The sequence below is a fragment of the Uloborus diversus genome, chromosome 5 (genome assembly GCF_026930045.1).
Source record: "Uloborus diversus isolate 005 chromosome 5, Udiv.v.3.1, whole genome shotgun sequence".
In the NCBI taxonomy this organism is placed as follows: domain Eukaryota; kingdom Metazoa; phylum Arthropoda; class Arachnida; order Araneae; family Uloboridae; genus Uloborus; species Uloborus diversus.
In genome coordinates, this window is record NC_072735.1 from 147,271,525 (window position 1) to 147,290,855 (window position 19,331).

At 31.2% G+C, this 19,331-nt stretch overlaps 1 protein-coding gene across 2 annotated transcripts in view; it reads left to right on the plus strand.

Annotated features, from left to right (window-relative positions):
- Positions 1 to 19,331, plus strand: part of LOC129223415 (ATP-binding cassette sub-family F member 2-like) — a 39,697-nt gene that overhangs the window by 12,913 nt on the left and 7,453 nt on the right. For both annotated transcript variants that reach the window (XM_054858012.1, XM_054858013.1), the window contains exons 6-13: positions 26 to 152; positions 1,487 to 1,589; positions 1,695 to 1,790; positions 9,864 to 9,983; positions 13,051 to 13,140; positions 15,645 to 15,755; positions 16,198 to 16,260; positions 18,082 to 18,210. In XM_054858012.1, coding sequence (XP_054713987.1) covers positions 26 to 152; positions 1,487 to 1,589; positions 1,695 to 1,790; positions 9,864 to 9,983; positions 13,051 to 13,140; positions 15,645 to 15,755; positions 16,198 to 16,260; positions 18,082 to 18,210 — 839 coding nt within the window. The remainder of the gene's footprint in view (positions 1 to 25; positions 153 to 1,486; positions 1,590 to 1,694; positions 1,791 to 9,863; positions 9,984 to 13,050; positions 13,141 to 15,644; positions 15,756 to 16,197; positions 16,261 to 18,081; positions 18,211 to 19,331) is intronic.

Here is a 19,331-nt window from a genome sequence, read left to right on the forward strand (position 1 = left end):
AACTCACTTTTTCATTTAAAATTAGGTGGTTGGAGAATGCGAATAGCTTTAGCAAGAGCATTGTACGTTAGACCACATTTACTTCTGTTGGATGAACCTACGAACCATTTAGATTTAGAAGCTTGTGTATGGTTAGAAGATGAACTAAAAACGTATGTATATAGAAGTTTTTAAATTGCAAAATCTGATGTGATATTTTCGTTTAAAAATTAAGCTATGTGTTATTTATTGCATTCAAGTTTCTTATTATATTCAGCATTTTTGGTGGTTACTCCTGTAATTGAAGTTAAATATGTATTATAGGTGAGAGAGTAATTTGTTATTAAATTCATTCATTGCTTGTATTGCAAATAAACTATCAAATATTAGTCATGTAATTTTGTTATATCGTTATAAAAGGTAACTAAACCCGGACAGAATTATTTGGAGTTATTATTCTTCTTGATCACATCTTTTAGATTATTTTGATATCTGAATTGTTCTTCAATGCAATAAAATCAGGGTGTCTACCCACCTGGAAAACCTGGAAATGTGTCTCTATTTTTATTACATTGCGTAGAACATTACAACGTAAAATCAGACTTCAGCTTCCTAGTAGTATTCAACTTGCTCCAGACTGCATCAACACAGCAACATCACAATATCCGTTGTATCCCACCCCGTTGTTATTTATTTTTTGTTCCACTACTATCCATCAATTGCACATAACTTTAAAATGATAGTTATTGTTAATGTATATTGTAAATAACTGACAAAAAAAAGTTATTTTTCAAATTTGAGGTCATGGTTTTCTTCTACTTTGTTTAAGATTAAAAAAAATGTATAGTTACTCATTTTTTAAAGACACTGTAGATGATTTCAATTTTTTCAAAAAAAAAAAAAAAAAAAAAATCAATGTTTGTTGGTTTTGAGTGATGCTTATCATTTCTTTGACCATTTCACCATCAAATAATTGCTTTGGATGGAATTGTTACTTTTCAAATAAATAGTCTTCAAAATTTAAAAAAGGTGAAAACTTAGTTTTGGACATGAAATTATATTGAACAGGGACATTAAAATAACATTGCATCCATGGAATTGAAAATGAGAGGTCATGTGTTGGTCGCTACAACCAAACAGTTGCAGTAATTGGAGGTTGTTCTATACAGCACTGACTCTACTGAATGATATGATGTAGTGCAAAGTTTAACTCACATGGTTCAAAGTTATCTCACATGACTTATTTTATGATACATTGAAAAAAAAGCAGGTAATCAGTGAACAAATGATCTTTTTTAAAGTAATATCTTTAGAAAGAAAAAATATTTGTTTCAGTTTTAAAGACAAATTACACAATGCTGAGTTGTTGCTTGCAATGACATTCTTAGTCTTGCTCAATTGGAAATTTACTTTTGATATTTTTCTTCCGGCCAGAATTGCTATTTTATTGCAAAACTGATAAAATTTAGCATTATCTAATTTTTTAACCCCCTTTTTCCCCTTACAGATACAAAAGAATATTAGTTGTGATATCTCATTCTCAGGATTTCCTTAATGGTGTGTGTACAAATATTATACATATCAATAAAAAGAAGCTAAATTATTTTGGTGTAAGTAGTTCAACTTTGTTCTATGTTAATGCAATTGATGTTCTCAGTGTTCAAGTTTCTTCATTATTTTACATTATGATGTTTTTAAGTAAATTTATGTTTTAGGGTAACTATGATACATTTGTGAGAACAAGATTAGAGCTTTTAGAAAATCAAATGAAACGATACAATTGGGAACAAAGTCAAATTGCTCACATGAAGGTATGTTCTAATTTTATTTAAAGAAGTTTTAGTATATATGTCGCGAAACAGTTTTCATATTTTTTGTCATTAATTCCTAATTACTTGGCCCCAATATAGCACTTTGAACCTATTAACTTTTTCAAGCCTTTTCCCCCTTATATATATGTTTTTTTATGTATATGTGTATATATATATGTATGTATGTGTGTATGTATATGTATGTGTATTTATATATATATATATATATATGTATATATATGTAGTATAGGTATGTGCGTATATGCGATATGTATTTCAAGTTTTCCCTTCAGTTTCTTTCCCTCCCCCTCAACCACCATGGTACCCTTCACCGGTTAAGCTAGAAATGGCAGGTACGAAGGTATCATTGGTTTAAAATAAAATAAAAAAATTAAAAAAAATGTTGGCAATGTAAAATCTCCTTACTCTATTTTTGAGCATATTTGAGAATTATTATTCAGTCAGACCTTGTTAATACGAACGTGTTTAAAACAAATTACTGCTAAGATGAACTACATTTGCTATCCCTGCTCTATTATTTGTTTTTTGTTTCTCAAATATGAGCTATGACTGAGACAAAATGATTTTAAAGGGCACTGTGAGTTAATTTTAATGTGGTATGACTGTAAAAATGCATACTTTTATGCCTTAATTATTACACATTTAAAAAAAATTTGTCGTACATTCGATGCTAATAAAATCCCTGTTCAATAATCATGCTTGTGAATTTATAGTTTCTAAAAATGGCAGAAAATGTGTACAAAAGCACAGGGGCGGCAAATAGGGGGGTCGAGAGGGGGCGGTCGCACCCCCAAATTTTTTGAGAGGAATGATAAAAAACGAGCAAATTCAAATTACATAAATCGCAAACCAACATTCAGGAAAAAAGAATCTTGCTGTTTCTCCGTAATGGTTAAAGAAACTCGACATATTTTCAGACATGAGCAAGTGTTTTCCATTTTTTTAAATAATAAGAAATTCATCAAGCTTTTACCGGCCTTTTCAGAACAGAAAAAACTGATGAAGAATCATGGTTAATTTTAACTAAAGACGTAAACCTCATATCGGCTAAATATTTCACTCTTGTGTGCTCTGTGTAGCGACGGATGAGAGGTCCGTGCAGTGGTGTGGCCGCATGATTTTCACTAAATGCCTTGGTATTTTACATTCATTGTTACGCTTACATTTTAAGTGTGTCTATTAAATGAGTGTTCATCACTTTCTTCTTCTAGAAACACATTTCAACTGCTCAATGCATAGTATACTTCCATAGATACGCCTTAAAAAATACATACTATTTTTGAAAAAAAATCTCACCATCAACAAATATCTTTTCTGTGGGTTCTTTAACAATGCAATCTCAGGGTAACACAATAGGGCCTTCAAGAGGCAACACGAGATGGTCTTTTAAACCATAAAAACCGTTCTCGATAATTTCAAAGTAGTGATTTTGGGAAAAAAATTCTTTCAATAATGAAGAAGATAATGTCCTTTAACATGTTTTCATATGAATTTTTATAAGTTTTGTTTGTATTGCGGAGAGTTTTGGAACAATGCTTTACTCTATCGAAACATTTCCGATCATAACCTTAATTTTTGGACTGTTTAAGTTTCAGTTTAAGCTACAATTGAGGCTATTAATAAATTTCAGGTGGATGTATGTTTCAACAAAGCGTGGACCTTTTCAAAAAAAAAAAAAAATCTTACTCCAGAAAATTTTAAAAAGGTGCAAAGAATATTCAAATGAATTTAGAAGAAGTGACTAAAATGCACATGATGATGTAAAATCAAACCTTGATTTAACATATTGTATAAAATAATAGATTCAGTTTCTAATGAAATTAACACAAGATTTGATGATAAATATTTTCCTCTATATTAGCTGGATTGAAAACAAAAAATAGTTTCAATTATGAGTAAAATTTATAGCATGAGACGAGAAGAATTGTTTAGAGACCTAGCCTAGAATAGACTAGTCAATGATGAAAAATAAAGATCATCACAATTTTTAAAGTTACCTGAGTGATTTTGAAGAGCAAGATGTGAAAGGTGTGTTTTCATATACGTAACTTTGTTACTATAATTATTTTTCAAATATTCCAATCAGTTCAGCTTGTAGAGAAATAATAATTTTCGTGTTTCAGGAGTTTAGAGAATTATTTTCAAAGCACAATGGGGGAAAAAAAAACTTAGCTGAAAAAAGGGCATGACACTGGGCAAGGGCATTGCTGGATTAGTAACAAGATTTCCTGTTCTTCCGTATTTTAAAAATCAAGCATCAAAACTTTATTACAAGGTGAAAACTGTAGTACCAAAACACTTGGTATGATAACATATTCTAAATCAAACTACGAATTTTGTCATAAAAGTTTAAATTTTTTTGAATGCTTATCTTTATTAATTCTAAACCCATATCATGATACTTGCTGTTAGCCAATATGTGTTTTGGTTCCATACTGTGGTAATTCATATTTAAGAAACTCGACCCCCCAAATGAAATGCTGAATTGCCGCCCCTGCAAAAGCATATTTTGTTGCAATTGAAAAAAATCTTTACTGAACTACTGTATTTATGTTTCACAAGTTTGAAGTAAGCGGATGATTGGGGTTAAAATAATGTCAGAAATTTAAGCATTTAAAAAGAATCATATGTTAGCCTAATTTTTCTACTGATAAAGAATTGCATTTGGCTATCTAGGACAGATTTTTATTAATTTCCTTTAATGAATTGAGAATTATTCTCTCTTTGAATCAAATTGATTATTTCTTTCTCGGTAGTGTAAATAACTGCTATAATATTCTCTAAAAGTCTTTGTGTGTTTTTTGGAAAAAATCAGAAAATATAACTTAAATTTGTATTAAATATATGTATTAGGTATACACTGAAATTTTCAATACCCTTTGGAAAATATTATTACTGTTTCATACAGGATACCTGTAGATGTTTCTATTTTAACAATATTCCTATAAGATGTGCATCAAGTCATTCTATATTTTCTAGTCATTGATATTTTGGAAGCAATACAAGATAAGACTGAGTATTTTAAAATTGTCTTCATTTGCTTATTTATTTGAGATAATTAACATGTAAAGAGTAGATTCTTCCTAAATGATGACACAACGTCGAGATTTTATCTGTTTTTCCTAAGTTGATGAAAAATTAGCTGTTGTAGAAATTCTCAAGGTATTGTCTCATGGGAGAAGATATTAAAACTCATAAGAATCATTCCTTGTATTATGCTAACTTTTTTTTTTTTGGGGGGGGGGGATTTTATACTTTTGATGCTTTTATTTAGAAAAATGCAATCTCTTTGCATCTGATATGAGAATGAAACTAGATGCATAATTATGCTTCATTTGAAGGTAAATACCTGAAATATCTTTTTAATTTCATTAAGACCATAATTTAAAATTTGCAAGCAAAATTCCGTTTTCGTTGAGTGTCCAAAAGTTGAATGCTGAATAGCTGGTTTAATTTGCCTTCAATTATGTCGATAATATAAACATTCTATCGATTTTAGACCTTTAAAATGCAATATGAAAATAATTTTACTTAAGTTCTTTTTTTAGCCGTTTTTATATTTTGTATGCCTTCAATTTGAAAGTTGCAATCTCTTTGCATCCACTATGGGAATCAAATGTTTCGCATTTTTGACGGTTTTTCTGTTCATTGCTAAGAAGAGGGAAATTAATCAAGTTTCTTTTTATTTAAATCATCAAATTGAGATATTTAAAGTAAAATTCCATGTTCTTTAAGAGTGTCACATACTAAAAAGTTAAATACTTAATCGCTGGTAAAATCTTATTTTTATTCCTACAATTTAAGCTTTTTTATGTATACATAACATCTCTAGTTTATATTTCCCTTCTTTAAATGAAGAAATATTGGGAATCCTATAATCAGTTCATATATTCTATTGATTAAGAGATTCATGCATTCAGCTACTTAAATTCTTTTCCATTTCATTCAAAAACAAGTGCAGTTTTCATTCATTTCAAAATATCTGCAAAGGACAAATTGAAAACCTGTTGTGAGACTTATAATTTCACTTTAAAATAATTTTTTGAAGATCATTAGCATTATGCTAACACACAGGTTTCTTTATTATTCATTAACAATTTAACTTGACATATAGACAATATTTAGCAGTAAATTACCACCCTTAAGCCGGGGTTAAGGCAGAAATACATGCAATTTACCAACAGCCCGGTTATCAAATCCCAGAGACTGCGATTTCGTCCTTGTTGTAGACTCATCAGCCTGGAATAGTGAATAACCGAGCTGGTGGCAGATATAACTTTGCTGTAGCTCAACTAACCACTCTTAAATATGTTTATGTTTGACTAAATTTTTTTTTCTTAATCAATTGGTTGAGTAATGAACAAATTAATCTGCATTTAAGTCATTGATAAACTCAATTTTGTTTGCCATGTGTGAAGTCAAACTTGTATTTAATTTATTCAAAAATAAATGCATTTTTAAACTGTATAATTATTCATGTTAAAATATTGAGTTCATCCGAGTTACATGAACAATAATACAAAAATACCAAAAGCATGCTGGTAAATAAGGAAACATTTAAACAGCATAAATTATTTTAGTTTATAAACATTTTAACCTAGTGGTAGGAGAAATGAGTACAGTAAACTTCCAATTATCTGCAGAATAAGGTGGCACCGTAACCACGGGCAAACAAATTCGCGTATAACCTGCAATTTAGATAAAAAACATGCTAGTGTATACAAATAGTGCTTAAAAAGATCAATAACGCTCCCACATTAAACTATAGCTAACATAACAGTGTGGGTAAAAGCTAAAAAAAAGGATCTCTCATTATTACAAATGAATCATGCATTTACGCGAACAAATTGTGCAAGTAGATTTACTGCAACAGATCAATCTATGCTTGCGTTCGACTAACGTCACCGGTTGACTGGTGAGTAACCGATTGCTAACCGCAGCGTTCTTGAGAGCTACCGGTCGACCGCAACTCTAGCTGGTTGATTGGTTGATGGAACCACGTGACATTTTTGACCAATTATTTTACATGTATTTTTCACCTGCATGTTATTTGTCTGCGGCATGTCTGCGCAAGTAACCGGTGATCAACTGTTTGCATTCGGTGAAGCATTGGTTTGTGAACAACCAGTTAGCAAACACTGACGTCATTGCTGTCAAGTAATTAACCAACTGGTCGCTACCGGTTGTGCTCGTCCAATGTATGCTATGTTACACCAAACGCACCAAGGGGAGGAGAAAGGAATTTTTTCAAGACTGTTTTAGTCACTCATTTAACCACGTAAGTAGTGTAGATCTAAAAATCGGCTAGTAGAATAGATCTAAAAATCGGTAAGTAGAGTTGGTCTAAAAATGAGTTAATAGTAAGGATGTAGAGCAGTAAATAGATTTAAAAAAATCAGGTTTGAACTAGTCGGGTTTCAATGACCTTAAAAAGTTGAATGTCATTGGAAGGGAGGGAAGAAAGCAACAGGAGTGTAAAAATAAATTTTGCACTTACATTTTTTGAAGGTGTGAAAGGCCGCGGATAATCTGCTCTCGGGTAATCGGGAGTTTACTGTAGCTACGTGATTTTAAATACACTGAAAGTTGATTTCTCTCAAGGTACTTGACGTGTTTATATTATAAACAGTTTAAAATAATATCAACAGTATGATGAACTAAGGCCGAATTTGAGTGAATTCCACTATGTGGTACTTCAGTAAACATTTTGTTTGCTGTTGAATCTATGTGTGTGAGTTTACACTGATCGAATTCGAGAAGCACATTGAATTTTCTGACTAGTTGATTTTAAAATTTTTAAAAGGAAAAACTTTGAGAGTATGATGAAATTAGGCCGAATTTGAGTGAATTCTACCATGTGGTCCCCCTGTGAACATTTGTTTATAGTAGGATCTATGTGTATGAGTTTACATTGATTAAATTCGAGAAGCACTTTGATTTTTCTGACTCTCAGAATTATTGAAAAAAACAGAAAACAGGGACGAAAATTGTTGCACATGCCTTAATGATTTTTTTATGCCCCCTTACCGGAACATACGATTTTTGTTTCAAAAAGCAAAAGCAGTTAGTGACTTATAGTAATAGCAAGTAATGCAATATTCAAAATGCATAATAATTATTTAAGAAGGTGATTTTTTTTGCAACTTTCATACAGAAATAACTTTGTTCATAAGTTTGGTATATAGCAGAGGTAGCAAACTCTCATGTCTGTTATTAAGACGAACTTGCTACATGGACGAATATGCCGCCATCTATCTTCAAAATTTTTCATTTGATGATAGAGGAGAAATAAGAATATAATGTGTGAAAAATAATGATTTAGTAGTATATTTAATAGAAAACACAAAAGAGAGCTCATATTTATTTCATTTTTCTTAGAATTGAGATATTCATTTTATTAAAAGTCTTTTTTTGCTTTTCTTAAGTAGCTATTAAAATTTTTTGAATCTATCAGGCAGTAAAAAGTGACTGTTCAAATTTTATATTTAAGTTACCAGCGGCTGGCTTCATAGTAAGTAGGGGAGACTGAAGTTATTTGTTACAAATTTTTTTCAATATTTATTTTACGTTAAACTATTTCAAGTATTTACATGTGTGAAACTTTAAAATGCATCTGGATTGTTTAAAATTCATAACATATTTTTAAAAAAATGATTAGAAGCCAATACGCCAAAATATTTCAAGTCTTTTGAATGTATGTACATTGTAACAACTTACCCCACCACTGGGCATGTTGTTACACTATATGGAGTAAGTTGTTACATGATATATATATAAGCAATAAAATGAATCTTACACATTTTGTGGTTTATTCTGTTAAGATTTAAAAAATTCTTAACCACGTTAACAGCAAAAACCTTTTGATTTTACAGATTTACTTCATTAATGACTTATTCTGATAAACTATAGTCATTATAATTATTACTGTTTAAGGCTTTCACGGCCGGCGTCAATATGGGGAGATAACATTTCCGGGCTTATTGGCCGTGATCTAATTGGAGTAGAAATTCCAGACGTTTCGGCTTGCTTTGCTGCAGCCATCATCAGTGGTGAGACTTGTCTCACCAAACTCAAACCACTGATGATGGCTGCAGCAAAGCAAGCCAAAACGTCTGGAATTTCTACTCCAATTAGATCATGGCCAATAAGCCCGGAAATATTATCTCCCCATCATAATTATTGCCCACACAAATTAAAATTTTTACAAGCATATAATTTATCAAACTTAGCACATCGGTCATGTCCCCATTGGTCACAATTACAACATTGAAGCCATTTAGTTGGTTTTTTGGATTCTAAGTACGGTTTAGAGCACTCTATGCAGAACCAGTCTTCATTATCTTCATCCGAAGGACGTACTGTTTGGACGCACTTTTTTGCGCTCTTTTTGTCTTTGTGTCTGTTGATTTCTTCTCTGTTAAGAGACAATTTCCTTTTCACAAATTTTTGATTCCCAGCTTGGGCTTGCAAAACATTTTTTACTGGTGTATCTGTTAAAGTGGCGCTGACCTATGGTTTCCGCTTGCAGACTGTCTTAACTGCACTTTCTGCTGCCAAAGTTCTAGGTTTCCTTAGGGCTCTGCAGAGCCCAGGTTAACAAACCTCTGCTATAGCATATCCAGTTTGCCTTTTAAAAACTTTGTTTTTCATACGAATTTATTCCATTCATTAAGAATTTAATTTTTGTTATGATATTGTATTTTAACGTACTTTGTTGTCTCACTTTGTGAAAAAGAAATTACCCTAGGCTTCTGCAAAACCCAGGTTAACAATCCTCTGCTATAGCATGTCTAGTTTGCCTTTTAGAAACTTTGTTTTTCATATGAATTCATGCATTAAGAATTTAATTTATTAGTTATCATATTGTATTTTAACTTACTTTGATGTCTCACTTTTTGGAAAAGAAATTCTTAACTTGTGTGAAAATTAATAAGGTTCTATAATGAACAATGATTTTTTAAAAGATTTTTACAGATAAAAATTATGTCATTTGTGAGTTAGTTTGTAAAAGAAAAAGCAAACAAAAGTATTTTAACTTCAGAAACTTTTTAGGATTACATAGCTCGTTTCGGCCATGGTAGTGCTAAACTAGCCAGACAGGCTCAAAGTAAAGAAAAGACTATGGCAAAAATGGTTGCTGGAGGGTTAACAGAAAAAGTTGTATCTGAAAAGGTAATGATTAGTTTCTATCTATATTTTTCCTGCTTTTATGCTGTTAAATGTATATATATATGACGCTGATATATTTTTCTAGATAAAACAAGTGCCGAGTGATAAGAAAATGAGTCTACATTTAAAAAAAAAAATAATACACAGAATAAATGTATGAAAATAGGTAGAAATTGACACACATGCTCAGAATACTATTCATTTTTCAAATACAGTCAATTCGCTATAACATGAATACCAGGGTTTCCGCTACGGTCGCATTTCTCGCAAAATGCGAAAATACTATTTAAATTGCGAAAGTGGAACAAAGCATTTTCGCTTTTTTTCTCCAATATAACAAGAAAAGATGGGGGGGGGGGGGGGGAAGTGTACAATCAGAGAGAGGAAGCGAAATTGAACTTAATCGTATTTATAAATCATATCTAACATGCATAAACTGTTATTAAGTTGAACAATATTTCGTCTTAATGGGCATTTTATCCCCCCAATAAATACATTATTGGTGGTTTTCAAAAAAAAAAGTTTGCTTTCTCAATATCAAGAACAATTCTGAATTTTTCATTTCAAATTTTTAAAAGATATCACATAATGTGCATTTATTTCTTCAAAGATGTCAAGCCTGAATTTTAGCATTTTGCTAAAGACTTTCCCCCCAATTTTAGTTTTTTCGCTAAAGGATTTTTAAACTTGACTTAAACGCTGATGAATATTCCTATAACTCAAAGATTTTATCAAGTCCCGACCCCTTTGTCTTTAATTCCATACTAATTATTCTCAATATCTCAAAGTTAACCTCCTTTAACTCTAAGTTTTTTCAAAGATGACTCGAAATTTATTTCAAAAGAACGAAAAAAAAAAGAGAAAGAAACAAGCGACTATAAGAGGAAAATTAATTCACCTTCACTTCAAATTCCTGCACAATAGACCTCTAAAGCAAGAAGCCTGTTGATCCAGTGTGCGATAAAGGAGTTACACGTGGGGAAATGAGTTAGCTTGTTTTCTTTTGTTGCACTGTACTGTTTACACTTTGCCATGTTGCTGGACTAAGACTTTGCTTTTAAGCTGTCTAGTTGTCAGGTCAAGTGATTGCACCTTTATTCAAAGGCTGACCTACGTTAAAATGCGTTCCCCTTCATTCTTTAGTTTGATCATTTGCTGATAAGTTCCAGAGAGTACTCTGTCAATGATATTAAAAGAAAAAGTAAAACTTCTAAAGCGGTAGAATCTCGAATCTGAATTTGAAACAAATGAAGATGTCCACCTTTCCTGAAGCAGAATCAGCGCTATTAAGTGGTTCCAATAAAGTGTCGAAATCAAAGCCTTGTTTTTGATTTTTTGCTCTGAATATTTTTGATTAAGTTATGCATATTGTGCTTAAAACCCTTTAAGTTCTGTAATTATGTCTGTTATTTGTACATATTTAATAAAATATTCAATGGTTTCTCATATTAAAATGTCGAAAACCAAAACTAGGGATAAGTCGAAGTTTTTCGTTGGTCCCTTTAGATTCGAGTTATCGTGAATTCACTGTACATACTCATTTTCTGATCACTCTGTACTTTTGAATCTAACGTGTTAAACTTGAATAAATTCCAATTATGAATTCAAATGTTGTATGCTTTGTTCAGATTGTTGACCATAGATGAAATTATTAGCTTTTTTACTTTCTAAGTAAAGGTAGCATTTTTTTTTTTTGCAAAAATCAAGCACAAAAAAAAAATGTGTTTAATACCTAAGAAAAGTTTCTTAAAATGCAACCAGACATTTGTTGCATTTCAAGGCTCCGAAAACCTCCCTTTCAGTACTTAACTTGGTCACTAGAAAGCTGTTAGAAGCTCTTTTAGGTCTGATTAACGAAATATAAGATTCTTTTTCAGTATTGCGATTCTTTTTACAAAGCATTTCCTTTCATTTAACTTAGAAAAGAAAAAACTCTAGAGAGTGGTATAGAAGCAGGGAGTTGAACTGATTTTGGGGTAAAGGAGCCAGAGTTTGAAGTGGACGACTTTAATTTGGAGTCTGTCATTTTCCCTCAGTCCTCAATCTGACATAGCCACAAAGTTTCGAGTCGGACTGGTTTTTTGGTTAAGGTAGGCGGAGTCCAAGACTCTAAAGTTCTAGAGTCAGTATGTCATTTTCCTTCCGACTCCGCGGCCCTGGTAAGGAGGAGGAGGGAGGATAAGTTTAGTTACAAGCTTAACTTACTGAAAACAAAAAGTGGAAAGATCCTAGGTTAAAATTTAAAGTGGTTGGATGATTGTATTAAAATAACCAAGTGACTCAAGCACACCACTGCCTCCAGGGATTTTGTCTCATAGAATGTTTTTTTTAGACTTTAAAAACTGCAAATTTGAGTTTTATTTCCAAGCTTTTTTTCTTCTTAATACTTAGGAATTAAAATGATACTTCTTGAATAATTTAGAGATGAAAGAAAAATTATAGATACTTAAAAAAATTTGATGTTCTGATAGTGCATGTTTGTCTAACTCATAGAAATATAGGTTCTTGTGCATTTTCATTTATTGTAGCAGGAAAAAGATTTAAATCCAATATTTGTCGATTTATTCTTGATTTTTTAAAAATAGTTAATATTATTATTTCAGTACTTTTATTCATTTGTGTGTGCTACCTTCATTAATAACTACCCACTCATCTGTGAATGAAACGTGAACCCCTGAACTTAATTACTTGTGTGTATGAAATTTGAATTTTTATCAATCTATGAGTAGTGTTTCAAATTTGGTATTTTTGGCTCATACTTTGCCTTTCAATTCAATAAAATTTTGATATTCAATGCTGGGGAACAAATTTTCATTATGTTAAATTGCTTGGAATATTCTGTTTTATAGTTTTTTAAAAATTATACTTGTATGTTATTTTGTTGGCTTTAAATTAAGTTTAGTCTCTCTTACTTAAGAAATGAAATGTGAAATGATTTTAAATGTTAATCCCAATTGTCTAGGATTTTTCATCTTTCCCCCAATATCATATTCATATGCTTTTGGAAAATGAATGCTGGCTTTAAAGTAAGAAAAAGTCCTAGGCAGTTAGTTTTTTTTTTCTTCTTTAGATTGTGCAGTTCTATTTCCCAGATTGTGGTACGATACCACCACCTGTGATTATGGTCCAGAACGTGTCTTTCAAGTACAAAGAGGATGGGGTAATGATTTTTAAAATAATTTAATGCAACATTTTGCTTTCTCTGTATCTCAACTGTATTTAATTATTGGCTACTGATGACTGATTTTCAGTCGAGATAATTTTGTAAAAAATACTGTGACTGATTCACTCTGAAACATTTTATTGTAACTGTAAAATTTGTAGTCTAAGATTCATATTATGTCAACAAAATAATCTGGATTTATTTACTTTTTCTGTGCAATATTACAATATTGATGTCAAAACATTATTCCTGGGCTTTATTAAGTCTTATTTAAAGCACTTTCAGTTAATGTCCCGGTAAGGACAATGTCACAAACTGTTGTTGAAATGGATATTGTTCATGAAGGGATAACCTGCTACCATAAAATAGCTGAAAATGCTTTAAATGTAAAAGTAAACTCGCTAGTGCTGATTAAAAATTATTTAAATTTCAGTTTAGTAATATAAGAGAAAAATGTTAATTTTTAGGTTCTGATGTATTCCTTAACTAAATAAAAGTGGTGTAGAATGTTTTAGTTCTCCATAGAAAGCTTTATACAGGGTTCGTACGGGTCATGGAAATCCTGGAAAGTCATGGAAAAAAATAAGCGAATTTCAGACCTGGAAAAGTCATGGAAAATTGAAATTTTCATCGAAAGTCATGGAAATTTATTTTAAGTCATGGAAAAATGTCCTGGACCAAGAAAAAGTAACAGTAATTAGAAATCTTGAGTTATTTATCAGTATAAGTACATAAAAGCTATTAAAAGTGGAAAATTGAAAGATCCCAAAATGAAATCAAGTTTGAAATATCATTGCATCCACTTCTGTTGCAGCCGCTTGCCTTTTTTTTTTTTTTTTTTTGTGATGTGATTTTACTGCTTGGACATCACTTATTTTTAATAAACTTATTTTCAATACTTATGTTTCATATTCTGTAGTTGCGAACTTGCACACTCAAAAAAAGCAATTCAATTGCATTCGAGTTCGATTCCATCACTCGCAAGAACTTATTTATTAAATTTATCAGAGTCAACCTGAATTGTTGAAGGTTTTAGAAAATAAAGATCTTTAGTCAAGCGATAGAATACAGAAAAAGGAATTTTAGTACTCTAAAACAGTACTGCCCAACAAACAGCCCGCAAAACTAATCCATGCAACCCACTACTACGCTCAATGTCAGGAATCAAACATGTTCTGGAATTTCTGAACCCATTAATTTATATGCATTCGGAAATGTGCAAATAAGTAAACAAAACAAGTATACTATTGAATGGGAAGATTGATTCATTATTAAATGTTTTTTTTTCTTTTTTTTTTCCAAAAAAAGATCTGGTTTAGAAACATAAAGAACTAAATTATGTGGCTTTATTTTAAGGAAAAAAAATGCTGTTAAGTTATGTGGATGATTAAATGCTCTGTTGACACTAAAAGGCAACTTTTGAAGCAAATTTTTTGAAACTTAGTGATGACTCTTTCAACCTTTGTCCCATTCAATATCATTCTGCCTGTTTATATAAAAAAAAAAGTGTTAGACACTTAAGCATCACACTATTCGTTTCACTGCATTTTTACTTTACTAAAATTTATATGATGAAGGCAAATAAAAGAATAGTTTAGTTTTTGAATTATACACTTATATTTTTTCATTACGAGTAAGTGCTTCAATAAGGCTGTGGCATTCATGTAGACATTTTGCTAATACTCATTTCCAAAAATTAGCAAGTTTGAGATTAAATAGTGCTATTCTCTTCGTATAACAAGGTCATGAAAATTTTCATTGAAGTCATGGAAAAGTCTTGGAAAAGTCATGGAATTTTTTTATCTAAATAGAGTATGAACCCTGTTTATACTGATTTTCAGTTGAAGTTTTTTTTAGCAGTAAATTATACTTATGCTTAACTTACCAGGTTGGCAGCTCTTGTTTACAGGATTTTCTTCTCAATTAAACTTCAGTATTTGACAACTTTAAAACTTCTGCCTTGACAAAGCTTTTATCTCCCATTGTATTTTCTCACTGGGTTTGCTATAACCTATAAGCCAGGGATAAGGTTTTTGGGAACTAAAAACCAGAAGCTCTTAAACTAAATGTTTATTTTATAATTGTATTTTTGATTTATCTCGGCAAAAACACTTCCAGCTAATGACGATACTTCTCGCATCCATTTAATTTTCTGTATGGGTTTGTTACTTCTCCTGAAAGCAATTTTGAAAGCAAGCAAACAAAATTTCTTGAATAGTGTTGCAGTTAGCACTATTTTCCCCTGAACTATTCAAATAACATCAATTCGAATGTTTCAAGCCTTTTAGTTATCAATGTACATCAGCGTTTTTCTGAAAACATCCTTGCTTTTACCATTTATTGTTTTAACAAAAACATAGACTTTTATGTTGCAAACATCAAAAGGAGTAATAGGTTTTTTTTAGAAAGTTAACAAGAAATAAACCTTCATATCATTTCACTTTAAATTGTACTTTTATTTCCTTTTTGATTGGCTCATTGCATATGCTTTTCTGTTTCAGCCCTTAATTTATAAAAACCTTGAATTTGGCATTGATCTGGATTCAAGAATTGCTCTTGTGGGCCCAAATGGTGCTGGAAAATCTACATTATTAAAACTTCTTTGTACTGAGGTAAATATATTTCGGTATTCATTCATTCTGATGTTTGGTAAAAAAAAGGGGGGAAAATCTTTAGATAAAACTAGAGTTACTAGTGTATTTTGTTTTCAAAATCTTGACATCTCAAATCTCTCGGGGACTAGAAAAAAATTCAAGATGTCAAGTTTTTGAGTTAAGGTTAAAAAAAAAAACACTAGTAACTCTCACAATCACAGATACATTTTTATGTGTACTATGGGGCCACTTTGAATTACGATTAACAAGTTATTCTTCACCATTTTACTAGCTGTGAAATTTATTTACATCCCTGTTACCATGTAATAATATTTAGTATTCAATTTTTGATTGGTTTGTGGATATTGTTTAGCTGTGTTGTTAGCTGCTTCTGAACAAGCGGTAACTTGTATGCTATTTTAAAAGAAAGTCATTATTTAAAGGTTTATGTTACTTTTAGGTTGCACCTACTGATGGCCTTATTAGAACACATTCCCATTTACGAATTGCTAGGTATCATCAGGTAAGTGACAGTTTATTTTTATAGTTAAAATTAAAGAATATTTTTTCTTAAAGCATTAAAATTTCTTTGTGATGTGTTACAAAGAGTTTCTATATGAACTCAATCCTAACAATGGTGCTACTTTGCTTTAATCTTTGAAAAGATAGCTTGTCAGAGTGTGATTTCTCGCATTGTTTCTCCAAGGACAGCAGGGTCGCTGAGAGGGGTATGTCAGTCTAGTTGGAAACTCGGGGCCTGATCTTAAAGGCAATTTCGCTCTTGATTGGACTTGTGTAGACTAGTGGGTAAGGTTGTGGGAGGGAGGCCGTTGATAAAACTGATATGGGGGACGCCTTGGCTCTTGGCGACTTTAAAAACCAGAAGTTCATTGATGTGTCGTTGTAATGTTTATTGGCACCCTTGGATTTGAACAAGGCTATCCATAGTGCTGTAATTAGCTAAGCATTTTCAGGGTTGGTTGTGTTCTGGGTAAACACCAGAATTTCAGTATTTTTCATGCTTAAATACCGGAAATTTTGTATTATGCTTTTATCACTCCATCTCCATATTTTTCCGTTACTCCAAATTTTCTGTGAATATGTTGATAAATTATTGATAATATTCATCATGTAGACAGATTAAAATGCAGTTCTAGAATGATTTTGCTTGATTAAATTCTTTTATTTGTTGTTTTAAAAGTTTTGATGCCTTTGGTCTGAAAAATGTGATATCTTTGCATCTACTATGGGAATTGGATCTGTCTCATTTTTTATATTTACTGCGGTTTGTTATGAGGCCGACAAATAAAATTTCTTTTTGTTTTTTAAATTAAAATCAGTAAACTGGAAAATTTCATCCCAAATTCTGTGTTCTTTGGGAGTATCAAATGTCTAAAACATAAATACTGAAACATTGGCTGAACTTTGTTTTTGTTTCAATCATTTTCAGTTCTTTAACATATACATAACATTTCTAGTTAATATTTCCTTTCTGTAATTATAAATTTGTCAATCTTTGAATCAGGTCATATTGCATTTGTTAGGAAACTTATTTATTGCATGTTTATTTTTTTTCCTGTATATTCAGTAGCAAGTGCAATTTTTGTTACTTTCAAAATATGTGCAATTAGCACACTGAATCTGATGTGAACTTTTTGATTTCACCTTAAAATATTTAATTTGATTAAAGGGCTATGGACCTTAGAAACTGATAAGTTTAGGAAAAGGTAGCAGAGGGCATGAGAGTTATTAATGTTCGTTGCACAATGCTAACAGGTGATGCTTCTGAATGGTCAGTTGACAAAACAAGAAAATCACAAATTAAAGGGCTGTGGACCTCAGTAACTGATAAGAAGTTTAGAAGAAAGGTAGCGGACGCATGAGAGTTATCAATGTGCTTTGCACAATGCCAACAGGTGATGCTTGTTGACAAAACAAGGTGATGCAGTTGACAAAACAAGAAAATCAAATTCCCTTGACCAGTCAATGTGTTAAATTGCATTAACCTAGCTGGTGCTAACATTTGTCTAATACAGGCAGTCTAAAGCAAGATTTCACAGCATTTTAGCAAGCATGCATGCAAATAATGGATATAATTGCTCGTTGTATATTAATCCTTCACTCGGTGTTAAAAGAGCCTCTCAAATCTTGTTTGTACCTCCCTGTGCATATCAAAATTTTTTTCCCTTACATTTGATTGCTTGCACGTACTTTGATTCTTATGTATGATATGTATCAATGTATGTTATGTAGATAAAATTATGATGTGTGTGTGTGTAAAATCTACAAAATTGAGTTTTGTGGCAAGTAAAAAAAACAAATAACTCTGATTTTTTTTGTTTAGCACTTACAAGAATTACTTAATCTTGATATATCTGCATTGGAATACATGATGAATAGTTTTCCTGATATCAAAGAAAAAGAAGAAATGAGAAAAATAATTGGTAGATTTGGTTTAACTGGAAGGCAACAGGTAACTGAACTTATAATTTCTAGCATATATATCTAAAATATTGAAAATTCCTCTACCATGCATATTCAGTAGAACATTTTCTAAATAAAATTTTATAATTCAATGATAAAAGTAAAAGCTCTAAGTAATTTTGTTCATCAATTTGTAATCAAATTGCATGCCATTATATAAACTTAAGAACTACAAAAAAAGAAAAAGTATATGCATAAGTGTAAAAAGCTACGCTTCTAAAATTACTAGTTTCTAATGAAGTTTGTATAGTAGCTTTTTTTTTATCGGTGACATAGTACTTGAGAGGCTGATATAGAGAAGACAGTAGGTCAACATAAATTAAGTTTTTAGTTTTTTCACGGAAAAACAGTAAACCCTTAAGCCAGTGGCACAAAGTAAACAGTAAGCCAATTGGCAAAACGATTTAGTTTCTATCAGCGAGGAAAGATGGCACTTGCATGTAATCCATGATACTTGTCCTGGTATTCTTTGCTTCCCCTGTTAAATTTAAGTTTTGTTGCTGTCTTCTCCATGTCAGCCCCTCAACGAGCAAATAGCGGAGCATAACGGTATGAGTCCGAAAGGTTATTTCAGTAATCCGTATCTTGTGCTACCTATACAAAAATAGCAAATTTAACCTTGAAAAAATAATAAATTGTAATGTTGCTGGATAAATATTTCATATGTTATTTATTATAAGACATCTGGCATGACATCTTCTATCAGTTATGGCTCATTTACAGGTCCATAGACTAGAATAACCTGACCATTTGCTTTACTGATACATAAAAAGGTTCAAAACAAATTTGAGAAAACTTACTAAGCATTTAATATTGTTTTTGAAAAATAAATCTACTTTCACTTTAATATTTTGAAAATTATAATCAAAAATTTAAAGGAAAAAAAACCCCACATACAATATTAAATGAATACATTCAAATTTTACATTTTAGCAATCTTTCTTTTTTTTTACTTCCTTTTACGAAAAAGGAAGTATTGTATTCCCAAAAAAATTTTCACTCAAAAATCGACCGTAGTTTCCATTTTGCTCGTCCCCGAATGAATGTTGGTTTTTTTCTCTACCCGACCAGACGTGCATATACACCTAAGAATGTATAGACCCATGAAAT